At 39.6% G+C, this 15,815-nt stretch overlaps 1 protein-coding gene across 4 annotated transcripts in view; it reads left to right on the plus strand.

The window, feature by feature from the left end:
- NEK7 (NIMA related kinase 7) overlaps window positions 1–15,815 on the plus strand; it is a 66,926-nt gene that overhangs the window by 7,428 nt on the left and 43,683 nt on the right. For all 4 annotated transcript variants that reach the window (XR_010028965.1, XM_063165538.1, XM_063165539.1 and 1 more), the window contains exons 2-3: window positions 3,340–3,424; window positions 8,132–8,272. Coding sequence is in view for 3 of the 4 variants with exons in the window: in XM_063165538.1 (XP_063021608.1) it covers window positions 3,368–3,424; window positions 8,132–8,272 (198 nt within the window). In the remaining variant the exon portion in view is untranslated. The remainder of the gene's footprint in view (window positions 1–3,339; window positions 3,425–8,131; window positions 8,273–15,815) is intronic.

Here is a 15,815-nt window from a genome sequence, read left to right on the forward strand (position 1 = left end):
TAGATTGAAGAATCTAATGTTACACAAAATTTACAAGAAAATTATTTTCAAAAAATAGTTGTTCCTGAAGAGCCTTGTCTCTAACTTAACTAAAGTAATGGTTATAGTAAAACCTGAAAATATCTGCCTTAATTGGTGGTGTAATCCAGAAGTAAACACAGTACATTCCATTCTTTGAGAACAGCCAAATTGACTGTGTCCCTGATCAGCACATCCTGAACCAGTGTAACTGTGTTAGCAATTATGTGCAGTAGTTACAGCTATATTTTGCAGAAAAAAAAGAAGACTGAGCTTCTCAGATTCTCAGCAGAACTGTAACATTCTGAGCATTCATTTAAGTATATGCTCTTTTCCTAAAGTATAGCTGTTTCTGCTTTGACATTGATTACTGTATGTTCTCACTTAAGATGCAAAATTGACAAACAAGTGCATAGCAAGTAGCTAATGGAAACCATGTATATTGAGACTATTAATGATGTTTTCTACAGGAAAACGTATTTTTTTGTTGTTGAAGAACTGCCATCTGTTAAAGCAACAACATTTTTGCCCAGATACCATGTGAATTCAGTGTGAATGCTTTATGGACTTGGAGCTATGAAACTAGTTCTTAAAAAGCATGTTTCATGTGATTAAGCAGTGCATTTAATCTTTTTCTCCTGGAATAGTCTGATCATGTTTTTAAAGACATAGTTGCTAGACTTAAGTCACAAGAATTTCAAGTTTTTCCTAGGTTTTTTTTTTTTTAATATTATTTTAGGATACATTTGAGTGAAATGGAAGTGATGACTTCTGGCTCCTGTTGAGGACTGGCTCCTCTGCTCTGCTTGCCCTGACAGCTGTGGGTAGTCAGTCCTGCCTTTCCTCTGGCTGGAAAGCACCTGGAAAGCTGAGTGCTGCCTGTGGGATGGGAGCTCGGGTGTGGGAGTGAGCTCTGCCTCTTGGGCTGCTTTATATCTGTGTGATCTTGAGATGTGTGGGCAGAGAGCCAGAGCTCTGACAGGTGGCCACTGGGGAAGTGAATGAGGACAGCCAGGCCTGTTTGTGAAGGAAGGAAAAGGTGTTACTCCCATTTCAGGCACTTGGGGTTTGATGGTCTGACCTACAGGTGAGGGCTCCTTTTCTGCCTTGTGGAGTAAGAGGAGTTGCTGTGCCCTTGTGATTTCCAATGAAAAATTGGTTTATTGTCTGTATCACCAGGAACTTCATTCTGCATCCTTTATGTGTAGGTGCTAGCTACTGTTTTGATGAGCTGAAAAGTCAAAGATTTAAAATATTAGTAATTAATCAGAAGTATTAACTATAATTGTAAAGTAGTATCAGCCATAACCAGAGTATAAAATTTAGTGTGTTCCTGTGATCCATGTTCTGTGCCGGTTGTCCAAATCCAAGTGATCTTCATCATCAAAATGGTGAACATCATGTTTGCAAGATGAATGATTAAGAAAGTTCCTTTTTTTTTGGCAAAGGATATGGTGAAGGCAAGGAATCCTTTCCCCCATGTGATTGGAGTAAGAGTATTGAAAAACATGAGTTGCATTTGGATGTTTTGGGGATGCTGTTATTGACTTGCCTCACCTGTTGCTTCATTTCTGTGAACCTTTATCAGTGTGATGGATTGATGGATTTGCAGAAGGTGGTCACTGTGGACAGAAATAGATGTGTCTTCTAATTGCATTTCAATTTTAAACAGGTATCCCCTTTTTCTTTGAATCAATTACAGGTAATACAGAACAGCAGGAAGCCCCAAGCTGTGTGCTTTGTGTGGATCTATGATGGATGGGAAGGCAAAGCCTAAGGAGACCTTTGGTTGCTCTGAGTGTGGCTGTGGTTTGGTGTCAGGAATTGCTGATGGAGCTGGGATGGCATGTGGGTGACTGCTTTCAATGGGCCAGGGAGAGCAGATCACTAATGATTTGTTTGTGTATGCTGTCCATTGCTTACTGCACAAGGGCAGCTCACGAGAAGCTGCAGAGCTGCCTGGTGCCTCTTTTGTCTGTTGGTGATCTTACCACAACAATACTGTAAGAGTGGCAGCAGTGCAGCGAGCACAAGCCATTCATTAGTTTCTTGAATATTTTGGAATTGCCTTTGAGAAGCTTTTCTAAGGTTTTCTGTTGAGAGTTATTTCTAACCCTTTGAATAATCTAGAGGAATTACTGGGAAGATTTGCGTGTGTTTAACAGCTGTAGGAATCTGTGTAGAGTGTAAATAGCTTTGTATGTGGAAGAACATAGGTTTAGCAGAATAAATGTATTATGGGAAATTTGCTCATGTTAAACATTTAATGGTGTCAGAAAACATTTTCTGTGTCTGTCTGTAGAACATTCAGAATTTGGAGCAGGGAATAAGAAAACAATAAATTAAAAAGCAAGGATAATATCCTTGTCAGACACATTATTCTTGTTCCTCTGAAGGCCTTGGCAGGTTTGACCAGGTAATAGGCAGGGATACTTCATCTTTGTGTGATGAAAAAGTTGTTCAGGCCTTGCCTCTTAATTGTATGAAAGCTTATTTCACTGTTTGGCTTCGAAGCTGCAGTGAACTTTTGTGTTGTCTTCATCTGAACAAAGCTTGCCCTTGTAGGCATCAGTAGCACGGGCTGCTGCACCTGCTCCCCCTCAGGGGTGCATCCTAAGAAAGGATGCACTTAGTTGAGGAGGAAAAAAAGTCTTATAAGCATTTGCATTTGTCTCTCCTGTTTTTACTGCTAGTTGTTCAGTGCATGTTGCAGCTCTTATTACTGGTCAAAGCCTTGTGTGTCTCTGTTGGGAATGTGGCAGGCATCTTTCCTCCCATCTTACTGATGGGAAATGAGAAGTTCACAGTATTCCAAAGGCCTCTTAACTAGCTTGTCAGAATGTACTGTGTACATGTTTAGCTTTTTTTTCCTGTTTGGGTGGAACTACTCTTGCATACTCTCTAAAACCTACAGCTAAATCAATGCAGTGCAGTATGTGTGCTGCAGTTTAACTCTGCTGCTGATCTGCTCTTTGCCCTGCTGCCTGTAGGTCAGACATCTACGGAGTTTTAAACACATGGTTGGTGCCCCTGAAGAGTAATTGGATGATGCAGCTTTTATCAGGCAGAGTCATTTGTCTGGTGCAAATAGTTTTAATTCACATTATTAATGATAAATTCAGGTGCCTATAGTGATTTTTTAAATTTCATAGAACAGCTAAGCATAAGAAAATCTCCTTCCCCGAACAGTGCAGAGCTAGTTAAATGTTCCTAAACTCAAGCATACAATTGAGAAGATTAATTCCTTTGTTCTTCTGCTGATGTTCATTAATCATAAATACTGGCTGAATTACAGTGTAATGACTGTATTTTTCTTTTCAGGACATAAGAGACATTGCTGCTTGATAGAATGGATGAACAATCACAAGGAATGCAGGGGCCTACTGCTCCACCATTTCAGCCACAGGTACATATATCTGGGTTTTTTTAACTGTAACTCATTTCTTAAATAGGGATAACATTGTTTCTCATGGTAACAATGAAACTGTGAACAGATAGAATGTATTCTCATGATCTTGAAATGAATTCTATATCAGTCCAGTAATGCATAGAAAACAGTTGGTTTTAATTTTTGCCTCCTGCTGTTTCACTGACTTTGGGAAGTTGAAGTTGTAGGGTGAGGAGGAAGCAAAGAGGAATACAGTTGTTTCCTTAAGAAATCTTGAGTTGTTAAACTCTATGCTTCAAAACTGTATCCAAAATACCCTATTTATTTCAGACTGTTGGCTTTACCTACATCTTCTTACAGCTCCTGACAGTGATACTGTATGGATTTCTGTCATTACATTGACAAAAATGTAATGGTTGAAACCAGGCATCAGGTTTCAATCCGCAACTTCCCTGGACCACCTCCCTTTTGCTGTCACCCTCACAATGAAAAAAATCTTTCCTGATGTTCAGATGAAACCTTCAGTGTTTCAGCCTGTGCCCATCACCTCTGGTCCTGTCACAGGGCACTGCTGAAGGAAGCCTGACTCTGTATTTTAACATGTGTTTTTCAGGAATTTGAGCCCACTGATGAGATTCCCCCTGAATCTTCTCTTCTGTAGGCTGGATGTTGCTGTCAACCTTTCCCCCTGTGATCCGTGCTGCTGAGCTCTGGTTGCTTTCTCCAGTATGTCTGTGTAGGGGTGGCCCAGAGCTGGATCAGCACTCCAGGTGTGCTCCTGCCAGTGCTGAGCAGAGGGGAAGGATCATCTCCCTCCTCCTCCTGGCACCACTCTCCAAAAGCAGCCCAGGACATCCCTGTCCGCCATGGAGTGCATTGCTGGCCCCTGTTTGTGTTGGTGTCCAGTGGGACCCCAGGGCTGGCCTGTGGGGGTGCTTTCCAGCAGGTCAGTGCCCGGTGTTCCTGCTGCATTTTGGGGTTATTGCCAACCATGTGCAGAGCTTCCCACTTCTCTGTGGTGAATTGTGTGAGGCTCCTGGCAGCCCTTTAGTGCAGCCTGTCAGGAGCCCCTGGGATGACATCATGACCCTCTGGTCCATCCAGTCCTCCCAGTTTGTGTCATCAGCAAACTTTCTGAGATCACACTTGGCCCCATTATCCAGATCATTAAAGATGGTGTTGATCAATACTGGACTGAACCCACTGTTGATTGCTGAGGTGCACTGCAGGCTGCAGTCCTCCAGCCACAGTCAGTGCTATCAGAAACTCAGTTGCTATTTGGAATGAAGTGCCTGAAAGCTCCATCAGAGTTTATCTATAAGTTAAAACACTCTACTCCCTTACATCACAAGGATGTTTTGTGAGTGCAGATAGTACTCCTAAACTGCTTCCACATTGTGAAAAGGTTATGGAGGAAGATAGAAAAATGTGGATTAGCAATCTGAGGCAGTAGACTCTTAAATTCCAGCACTTTTGTAAGAGTAGAATGAGAGCATTTTAACATCTAAATAGAGACAAGCATTAATCTCTTACTAGATCTGAAAAACCATAAACTGAAGGCAGCATATACATCCCTTACTTCTTGGGGTTTGTTTGGTTTTTTTTTGTTTGCGGTGTGTTTTTTGTGTTTGTTTTGGCATTCTCAAAGCTGAAGAACAGTGGCTTATTAAGTCTCTTCTTATATGGAAGCATCTCTTTGCTCAGCGTTGCTATTCTGCTCTGTTTCCTTGGTTGCCTGTATTCCCTTCAAAATGAGGACTCAAAGCCCTGTGCATTCAGTCTACACACAATGGACTTAAGTAGTGAAACATTTTGTTGTCTGTTTCATTCAGTTGCTTTTCCTAAAGATGTCTAACTTGCGTTTTGGTGGTAACTGACCAATCAGTTTAACTTTTCCTGGAAGTTTTTCCATGGTGTTGTGTAAATCTTTTTCCTGTGTGGTAATAGCTAATGTAAAAGCAATGATTCACAGTCTTTGGGGTGGTATCTCCCACTAGTTTTGGACTGGTAACCTTGAGATACTAGCATTGAGTAGCAGGGTGAAAATCTAAGGGAATCTTCTGCAAGGCTTTGCAGCCATATTTTCAGCTGGATAAATTGGGAATCTAAAGAACCTTTATTGCAGCATTGTATGCCTTGAATAGTGTAGTGTCCTTTGGGATTTCACTGGTAACTTCTCCAAGAAAATAACTTTTCTGCTGCTGTTTCTCATCTTGGAGCTGGCTGTTAGTCTCCTTAATGTTCTCTCTCAACTGGAGTGAGCTTAGTTTTATAGCTTAGGAATCCTTACTGAAGGAACCTGGCTTAATATTTCTAGAAATGTGTGGTGTGATTTCTTCAACAAAAAAGCCCAGTTAGGAAAAACCCGTCTGACTCCACTCTTAACTGCTTGTTGGAATCTCTAAATTGTTTCAATCCAACTGTTTGTTTGGTTTTGCTTTTGAACTTAATCTGTAAGTAATTAAAAAGAAATTATCAAGTTGATTTTGAGTTTTATTTTAACAATCCAGATGAATTTTTGGCTGGATATAGTGCACTGGCATACAGTGCACTGGCAATACTGGGGAGGTTGCAGTGAGAGAGAACAAGGACCTCCTGTGAAGTCCTGCTCACTGGAGAAACTGGTGTGTGCTGTGTCCTGGGCTCACCGATATGTACACTGGGATATTTTGGTCAATAAAATCTCAGTTGGCTTCTTCAGTGTTGACTTAACAGATGTGAGAAACAGGCTGTCTTTTTTTGTGCCTGTCTAGGTCAGTACTGAAATTCATTGGTATTTTATGGGGCATGAAATGCTTTTAAAAATGTAAATCTCAAAGGTAATGGGAACTGAGTGCAAATAGAAAGTTTTGGAGAAAGAGTGAAGTAGAAGATCTCTCGAGAGCTCTGGTTACAGTGACAGCCACTGTCTGGTATATTTTTAGAAGTTAACTGTGTAGCCTTCCTGTGGATGCTTTCCTTCCCTGGCAGTCCTCTGCTAAATTGTCTATCAGCTGTTTTCTGAGGCTGAAGCAAGTCTGAAAAGGAGTATGATGGTTTCTGTTGAGATTGTCTCTGTTTGCTTGCTGTATAAATGAGCTCTTAATGCCATGATTAATTAATTAGTATATTATGATGTTTGTCTTTTCTCTAGTAGGAATGTTTAAGCTTCTTTCCTCTCTCCACATTTCATCTCTGTGCAGGATTACAACTGAATGTATGGCTGACATCGGAAATTTACAGGAGTCTGTTCAGACAGGAAAAAGAAAAACGTTCTTGCAGTTTTTTTAATACGTTGTTTGACCAGAAGTATAAAAAAATAAATTTGAAAAAGGGAGCCACTCTGGTTATTTTACTGTTGTCAGCTAGATATCTCTTCCATGGAAGCCGTAATGTTCTGAGTCTCACTGATTTCCTTGGCAGTACAATGTAATGTGATCATTAGCCAAGTGTATATAATCTGTTCTGTTATGGTCTCAGACCGAGGGAAATCTTTATCCTGCACAAGCCTATTCCCCACAAATTGCATTGTGGTGAGGAGAGACCCAGTGGTAGTTGGAGATGTGCAGCTATGTTGCTTCTCATGTCAGATCTCCACATCTAAATTGTGTGACAGGACAAGGGAGCAGATGAGACAAGCTGTCACTCAGCCACGCTGCCCTTTGAAGAAGGGCCATGGGGGGGAAAAGGTGCCGCAAATGGGCTGTGAAGTTTACATACACTGCCCACTGTTAAACAGATTACCTCTAATGAAGTGTCTAATGCTCAGGCCATATCAGCCTAATCCTTGGTGGCAGTTCATCCCTCAACTGCCAAAAAACACGGCCCTCTGGCCCTCTCTCGCCACTCTGGCCGCCAAGCACAGGGAGGTGCCCGGTCTTAATAAAGCAAGACAGTGTGTGATCTGACATGCAAATGTAGGTCATTGCATATGTAAATGTGTGATTACAAACCTGCATGCCAAAACACATTAGTGAGACTTTGCTCTCAGCATGCGGTTGTCACACTGCCTTAGTAGTTCACGATAATATTTGTCAAGTTGCTGTGCAGAGGCTGCAACTCCCAATTCTAATGGGAAGTACACAATACTTCTTAAATATAGCCTATTTAGAGAGCCTGTATCTTGCAGCTCTGTGTAGAGAATTTAAAATCTTGAAGTGTAATTTCAGACATTTTCCCTAAAAGGCCTATAACTACCTCATTAAGCCGAGTCCTGCGCTTTGGGATGCACTGGAGCATTAATGCTGCACCACTTTTGTCAAAACGAGAGTTCTCATATTTTGATTTCTGGAGCAACAGAAGGATATATAAAAATATACTGCATAGCCACTGAAAGGGGGACATTAAAATACTGTCATAAAGCTGATCCTTTATTATGAGTTTGGGAAGGTTTTTTATTTTTTAATTTTTGGATGCTAGAGGAGCTAGGACATAGGAACCACGGAAAATTTAAGCCTGATAGGATTTCTTCTCTTCTATGTCTCAAACTCCTGATAAGCTGAAAATATTCTAAATACACTCAAGAATTTATAGTTTTCAATTCTCACTCCACAAGTGGTACAGTGAATGCTTTCTTTAGAACTAATCTTGTGATTAGTCAGGAACAGTTTTTGTTTTAGTGCATTGGAATGGAGGAATTTTAATAGTTTAAACCATATTCCTTCATATGTATCTTTACACTGGTGTGATTAGTCTTACTGATTTAATCTTAAATGCAAACTTTCTTTGCAATATCTCTGATTCTAGAAAGCCTTACGACCTGACATGGGCTACAACACCCTTGCCAATTTCCGAATAGAGAAGAAGATTGGCCGTGGGCAGTTCAGTGAAGTTTACAGAGCAACCTGCCTGCTGGATGGGGTACCCGTGGCTCTGAAGAAGGTTCAGGTAAGGATGATTTTTGCATAAATATTGAAAGGATTGGTACAGTTAAATTTGAAAGGCATTTGGCATTCTGATGTGATTTTAATGAATTTTTAAATGTTTAGAGATGGCAGGGAATTACGAACTTGGAAAATTCATACATGACTTTATATAGTATTCCACAAACCAGTGTTTTTAAATTGAAAGTAAAGTCTGGAGTTGCTGAAAAAGATGACATGTATAAATGAGCTGTATTTCCTAACCAAAGCTTGGACTCTAGAAATAATATGAATATTTAGTGGTGTCTAATGTGAAAATATTTTATTCAAATCCATACATTTTTTATTGAATAAACATCTGTAACCTTTCAGTCAAGTAGCCATGCTTCAAAAGTGCATAAATCAAATAAGGTCTGTATGTAATGAAAATGGTAATAGTGAAAAGGAGGGGAGTTACTGTTTCAAGAGACTGAAAACTACCTGAGACAAATACAAACCAAAATTGTGCTTGAATCTGTTGCTCAGAGTTTCCTTTAGATTTTGGGATACAGCTCAGTTCATATGATCATCTTCATGAATAATACATCTGTGTGTGACTCTACATGGTAATTAAATGCAAATGCACTGTGGATTGTAGTGCAAGTGCACTGTGTAGTGCAAGTGCACTGTGGATCTAAGTGAGTTGTATTGGTCAAAAATATTTCTTGAGGAGCCTGAGTGTTTCCAAAGTTCTTGGTTTAGCCAGTAGTGAAACAGCAGTTGTTAGAGAAGATGGAAGAGCAGCAGGCTAATTAAGTTACTGTAGCCAAGAAACATTAAGCCCAACCCTTGTAAATTTTAACATAAGAAATGGACTAATTATTTGTTCAGGTACTTGTCTTAGCAATTAGCAATTTTAAAATGTTTAAATCAAAAGCAGCAGTTTAAATGGAAACAGCTTTTCAGACTGAAACATTTCTACTGTCACACAGGCAAAAGACAGCTCAAGCTATGCCTCTCTCCAGTCTCATTTCCAGTCTCTATTTTTGTTTGGAGCTACTCAGGGATGTTAGTTTTAAGACCATTACCCTCTGGATGTACTATGAAAGTTCTCTGACATGTTTAATTTTGAAATCAAAACTTAAATTGGCATTTCACTTTTGATCTTGATATAAGTTTAGTATAATACTTGAAGAAGTACTGCCATCAGATCTGAAAGGGTGTTTTTACCTTTATAGACTGCAAGACAATATGTGTAATATTATGTAGATTGTTATCTAGAGTTTCTGCATTTTAATAGTTTTGGTTTTGCTGAGTTAAATGCATACACTGTAAATTTCTCTGTCATATCTTGACTTGCTGTTCACTTTCTGTGATTTCCTGTGTGCTGCAGCACCAGGAGGCAGGGCTAGTCCTGGCAGTCATAAAAAAGGAGACTTGGTTCCCCCTTCTGGGAAAACTGCCAGATATATACTACTTCAAAAGCTGAAATACATTCTAAGAACTTTGATCAACAGTCTTAAAACATTAGGCTAATTCTTCCTTCATTTTCAGCATGTGAGAAACCAAAAAGGTCAAATGTGACTTGAAATGCATGTCAATTAAGGTGGATGTGGAATGCCTGGGTACTTGAAGAAAGTCATAAAAGTCCAACCATGAAATTTTTATAACAGTGCTTGCATTAAGAATAGAGGCATTTTAGCATGTGTACTCCTAACAGCATTTCAGAAGTCAGTATGTGTAGCTGTATTCTCACAGCAGACTTCCCCATTTGACACAAGATTTTTTGGATGCCTGAAGATGGCATCATACTGTCCTTATGCCAGTGGTGGTTTCTACAGCAGAAAAGCTTTCTTACTTAATTTTGATTTAATCCTTTATTAATTTTCTAAGAATATACTTGGTTGTTGGTAGGAAATAGTTTTAAAAAATTGTGCCTTTCCCAAATGGCTTTATTGTGACAGGGTTCCAATTGTCTTTAAGTGTCCAACATAGGCTGTTGGTTTTCCAGTTATTACCTAGGGCACATGAGGAGGGACTGTGTTCTGTGTAAAGTCATTTTCCTTGTGGAAGCTTGATGTATGTAGGACACTACTGTCTGAATGGAAAGTGAGACTTGCTTAACCTGGAAGGGGAGAAAGTTCTTAAGCACATAATGACAGCTCAGATGGCAGCACAGGGTGTTTGGCACAGCCATTCCAGCTGGCTTAGTTGATATCTAAAGCTGTTCTTTTTGGACAGAAGACCATCAAATTGTTACTGTGCTCTTGTGACCTAAGATTGCCTAGAAATATTTTTGGTAAATATAATCACAATACTTGATTTCATGATAAAATTTACTTTCATATATGTCTTTTATTGAGAGGTAATTACTTTTCAGAGGAGCTGAAGAATGGGTCTGCTCTATGATAGTGCTTCTTCCTTTTGATTTCAGTCATGTTTGATTTTATTGAAATTAAAACACTCTTTTTTTCTGATGCCTTTTTAATGGAAGCTCATCATGGACAAAACAGGAGAAAAAAAATGCTTCTTTCAGAGAGAGAGGGGCTTTATTCTCTGTTTTACACCTGTGCATGGATTTCACTCTCTACTTGAAGACAGTGTCTCTAAATGCTCTACAATGTGTTAAGTGACATAACTGAGATGTGAACTTCCACTTTTCCACTATCTGCCCATTCTCATCTCACATTTTCTCACATCTTATATGCCCTCCTTCCTCTCCAGTCTTGCAAGTCATGGCTGTGCCATCCCCTCCCCATTTTGTTTTCCTGGCTGGGTTAGTTGTGTTCCTGTTTCCTTTATGTGTATTTGGTAATGGTACTCCATGTGTGTCTCTGCTGTCAAGGGCTTATTTGGCTTAGAATCCTTCAGTTATCCTCTTGTGGAGTTGCAGGATTTCAGCCTTTATTTGTTCCAAAAGGATTGCCAGTTTTGGGTTCTTATGAAGCTTTCCAACAAGAATGTTTATTTTTCACTAATAAAATTTTATTTGGCTGAAATATGTGCAATATTGATAAATGTTATATTAATGTGTACAAAATGTATGTTTGTGGAATAAAATGTGAGCAGAAGCAAGTAGCAGTAAGATGCTGTGGGAGAAAGGACAAGCAGATGGTGACAGAAACCACTCTTGCTGAATTTGTAGTTGCTGCTGAGTCCAGATGACAGAAAGAAGTAGTATTCTTGATTTGGTTTTTATTGGGCTATGTAGCACAGTGAGAACTGTTTCAGGTTTTTTAATAGAAACTTAACCAGCAGAATTCACAAAATGGCATATTGGATCTTTCCTTCCTGTTGTACTCTTTGTGCTTCATCCTCCCATGTTTGATTTGTGTTTTTGTAATTAGGAAGGTAATGATTAGGTTTTCTCTTTTTCCAGCATGGAACTGTGTTTTTGAGATGCTGTTAAAATACTACCTAAATAAAAACAGAAATAAAATCATATCTTCACTTCTGAACTTTTACAAATGTCTGAGCTATATTTTGAGTTAAAGAAACATCGGAAAAGGTCAGCCCCGAGTAAGCTATGACTGTAGCAGTATAAACTGAAAAGTTTTAAGGTAAGTTTCTTAACAGGTGGTAAATCTCAGCTCCAAACTATGCTGCAGATGATGCCTGAGGAAGCAGCAGAGCCTTAGCTCCTGCAGCTCTGGGTAACCCCTGCAGCAGAACACCTGGGGTACAGGGCAGTGTTCTGAGCAAGGACCAGTCCAAGGGCAGAGTAAGCAATTAATGGTCACAAATTATCTTTAAATGGCAAAAGAGTGGTAAATATCTAAGTCAGTGACTGTAAGGCTGGATGAGTTCACTTTAGGAGCTATTTTTTGAGGAAACCATAGCTACTCAAAATTTCAAGTATGTAAAGCTGCATATTTCAACAAAATTTCAGATTAATTGCATTTCTGCCTTACATTGTTCCATCTTTCTTTTTCTTTCATTACAGAATTGGAGGCCCCATGTTAGAGATTCAGACAATGAATCCTTTTATCTAGGACGTACATTCATTATTCATTGTACATTGTCAGTGGATTGCTACTTCAGGCCTGAATTATAGTTAATTAATCTTAGAAAAGCACTTGTAATTTCACACTTTATGGAGCACTATTGTCTCAGCACAGCAGTGCTGTGGTGGCAAAATACTCTAATGCTTTTTGCTGTTCAGTATTGTATCTCTTAATATTTCTGTGCATTTGGGTCTTTATTTTGCTTGCTTCTCTGGAGGTTTATGTTACAGCAGTCATGCTTGTGATGTGGTTTGGAAATGCTTTTTTGCTGGTTTTGCTGTATACAGAATTTTGAACAGAACAGATGTAGGTTTATGATCTTTAAATTTATCCTTTTCAATGCTGAAAAGGAAAATCTGGAAAAGTGATGGTCCAGAGCAAGTGGAGACAGCTAGATTCCCAACTTGGCTCTTCACTTCAGATAATGGATTTGGTTGGTAGCTGGTTATCGATCAGACACAGTCTGGACTTAGAAGCTTGGCCTTGATGTTCTCCATCAGGTGGTTCCACGTGGTTCTAAACCTTTTTGCTATGCCTGTAGCTTTCTGGGGATGTGTATATAAGAACTTCACTCAGGAAGTTAAACTCAAGTATTGCAACTCCTTTGTTTAGTTTACACATCTGCATAGGAACAGTTCCCGCTCTGAAGCTTATAACAGCTTAGAAAGTATTCTAAAAATACCAGTATCTCTTGACAGTACTTACAACTGACATTTCTGGAATGCTAAAAGAAAAGGCTATAGTCAGTCTATGCTCACATGAAGGTACTAGACAAGAGATTGAGTGCAAAGTCACCAGAGATCCCTTAGTTGCATAGCACACAGAAGTGTGATAACTATCAATCTATCTTTGTCCTTCTTCTCTCCCTTTGTACACAGATGATTGCAGGATGAGATGAAGAACTGAGAACTAAAAAGGATTATTTCACTCAGTGTTGCTTACTAAGTGGGGAAAAAACTGCTAAGGGCTTGTAAAATGCTCCTTTAGATCTCTTCAGCTGTATTTGCCTAATTGTTTTAAGGAGTTTCCAGTAATTGCTAGCTAAAGTAAAAAGCTTGCCATGATTAGACTTTTTGATTACACTCTTTATATAAACTGTCGCATCATAAAAATATTTACTCTATTGTTTGCTGCTTATTAGTTTTTTTTTTAAACAATCCTAATTCATTTTTAGAAATGTTGATCTTATTATAGTCCTTGAAAATAGAAATTGGGGGGAAAGACTTAAAAGTTTAAATAAGAATAAATTACACTGTGCAGTTTGTGCTGAGTGGAACTGGTGCTGACTGGAGGAGCTTACCTCCAAACTGAATTACCCTGTGATCCTGACTTCATAAATGGAGTCAAGAATTGGAATTATTATTAGTCTGATGAGTACCCTAGCAGTCTAATCTAAATACAGCAGTTTTTATTACTAGCCAGTTACAGTGGTGATAACACTGGTTGTCTAATTCCTGCTGGTTTCCAGTAATCAATGTGTGGAGCATCATCAGTGACCTGAGCTCTGCTGGGAGGAGGATGCTGGTAGTGTCTTTGTAGGAGACTTTACTGGGTGATTTCAAGCAGTCAGCTTGTGTTGATCCAAAAGCTTATTGTTCAAGCCTATCCAAAAATCCAAAGTTGTTTTAGACTTTGGTTATATCTGCTGGAATTTCCTCCAGACCGTGCAGTTGCACTGAGCTGAGCTGGATCCAAAACTGGGTTAGACACAAGTCATTTGACTGCAATGACTTAGTTGCAGTTAAGTCACTCAGCTGCAGGACACATGCTGCTACAGCTAAAACCAAGCTCAGAAAATTAGTGCAGTCCCAGGGAAGGCTGGACAAAAGGTTACAAGTCCTTGGGCTGTGTGTGTCTGGGGTGGATGAGACCTGTGGCCTGCTGATAGCCATGAGGGTACTGTCTGCAGTGAAAGTCGTGTGTGTGTGAGAGAGATCTGTGCAGCACTGATGCTGAGCATAGGCTGACCTTTCAGCTGGGCTTGCTGAGTCACGGAGCTGAAGGTGGAATTAATCTGCCTGCAAAGCTGTAAGCTGTTCCAGTTGTGATGGAAGTACTGCCATCCCTCCACCAGTGATGGCCAGTGTGCAGCACATCACAGGCAAAGGGCAGCTTCTCCTGCTGAGCAGCTCTCAGTGCTGCCAGGTGCCCTGTGCAGTCCTGCCATGCACTTGGAAGGGTGTTCTTCAAGTCCTTCATTGCCACTTCCATTTCTCAGGGTGAGGCGTTCTTCAGTGTTGAGTCATCTGCTGGTGAGGAACACGGAGGCTTTTCCCTTGTGTTTACAGTAACCTCCTTGTGTGAGCTGACATGGCTTGTTACACTGGCATCCTCTGGTCTGAACTGCAGCAGTTCGGCAAAATAAAAGATGATCTATTCAGAGAGAAAATCTCTGAAAGCTTTTTGCATCTGGTGTGATTCAGAGGTTTTGCAGAGGCCATGGATTGAATGACATTTTCACCTTTTTTTTAGTTGTTTATTTTTAAAATATCTTGGTGGAGGAAGTTAATGTCTGTGGAATTAAAGTTCTAGATTTCTGGGAAATGCTATTTATAGTCTTTTGAGGTTAGATCTGGATCAAAATCTGAGAACCACAAGAATGCTAAACAGTAAATCTTAAGATTGTCTGTATTTGTGGTTGTACAGATCAGATAAGACTTATTTTTGCTGCCTTGCTGTATTTAATTTAGGTAATTTCTGAAATACTCAGTTTAGCTGAAGCTGTGACAAATTTGCAAAGATGCTTATGAAGTGCAGCACAAGTAAAGGGAGTCACGTTTATAAAACTTAAGTCTGTCCTTTAGGGAGAGCAGCTTCTTGGTCTAGTCTATTCCATGCTGTTTAATAACAAATTAGAAGTACTGGGAATACTACCAGAACACACAAACAAAATTTCGTCTTTCTTTCCCGTGCCTTGATTCTGCTTTTCACAGGCCTGGGTCTAGGGTTTTATTTTTGTTGTTTTGTTATTGCTGTATGAGATGTACTGATTTATGTCCCTAGCAGAGGCTTAGCTTGAAAAAAAGCTTTTCTTGGAAAACCTGTTTGTTTAGGTGTGTAGGGAGTTGTTCCTGGAATAGATACATTATTGTGCCTCTTGGCATATTGGAACACCCAGTAACAGGTGCAAGCTGCCCTGTTTTGTCACACAATGAAGCTCATTCGGTTTGAATCTTGAAACTTTGTTTCTGGTCGTTTTCCAAATCTTACAAGGAGATAGTTTGCATACAGTTTTTACTCTGGAATTCTGTCCCCAGTTTTGATTAGGTTTTCCAGGGTGTTTAGAGTTGAATCTCTGCATCACTTACAAGGAATGATCTTACCTCACTGTTGTCTAGAAGTCAACAAAAATGAAGCCTCAAATGCTCCCTTGTACCTGTTCCCTTATTTCCCTTGCTTCCTGGTACAGTTTCATTAGTTGTTTTTGGGAGATGCTGTATAAATTTTTCTGTTTTCTGGTCTCTCAGGTTATAAGGAAAAATACTTGATTTCATGCCTTCTCAGTATTTCCTCAGTTAATGTGCTACCTGTAATATTTAGGATTTTCTAAAATGTTTCCCAGGAAAATCATTAGACTCCCTCATG

Source organism: Melospiza melodia, chromosome 11, assembly GCF_035770615.1.
Source record: "Melospiza melodia melodia isolate bMelMel2 chromosome 11, bMelMel2.pri, whole genome shotgun sequence".
Classification (NCBI taxonomy): Eukaryota; Metazoa; Chordata; class Aves; order Passeriformes; family Passerellidae; genus Melospiza; species Melospiza melodia.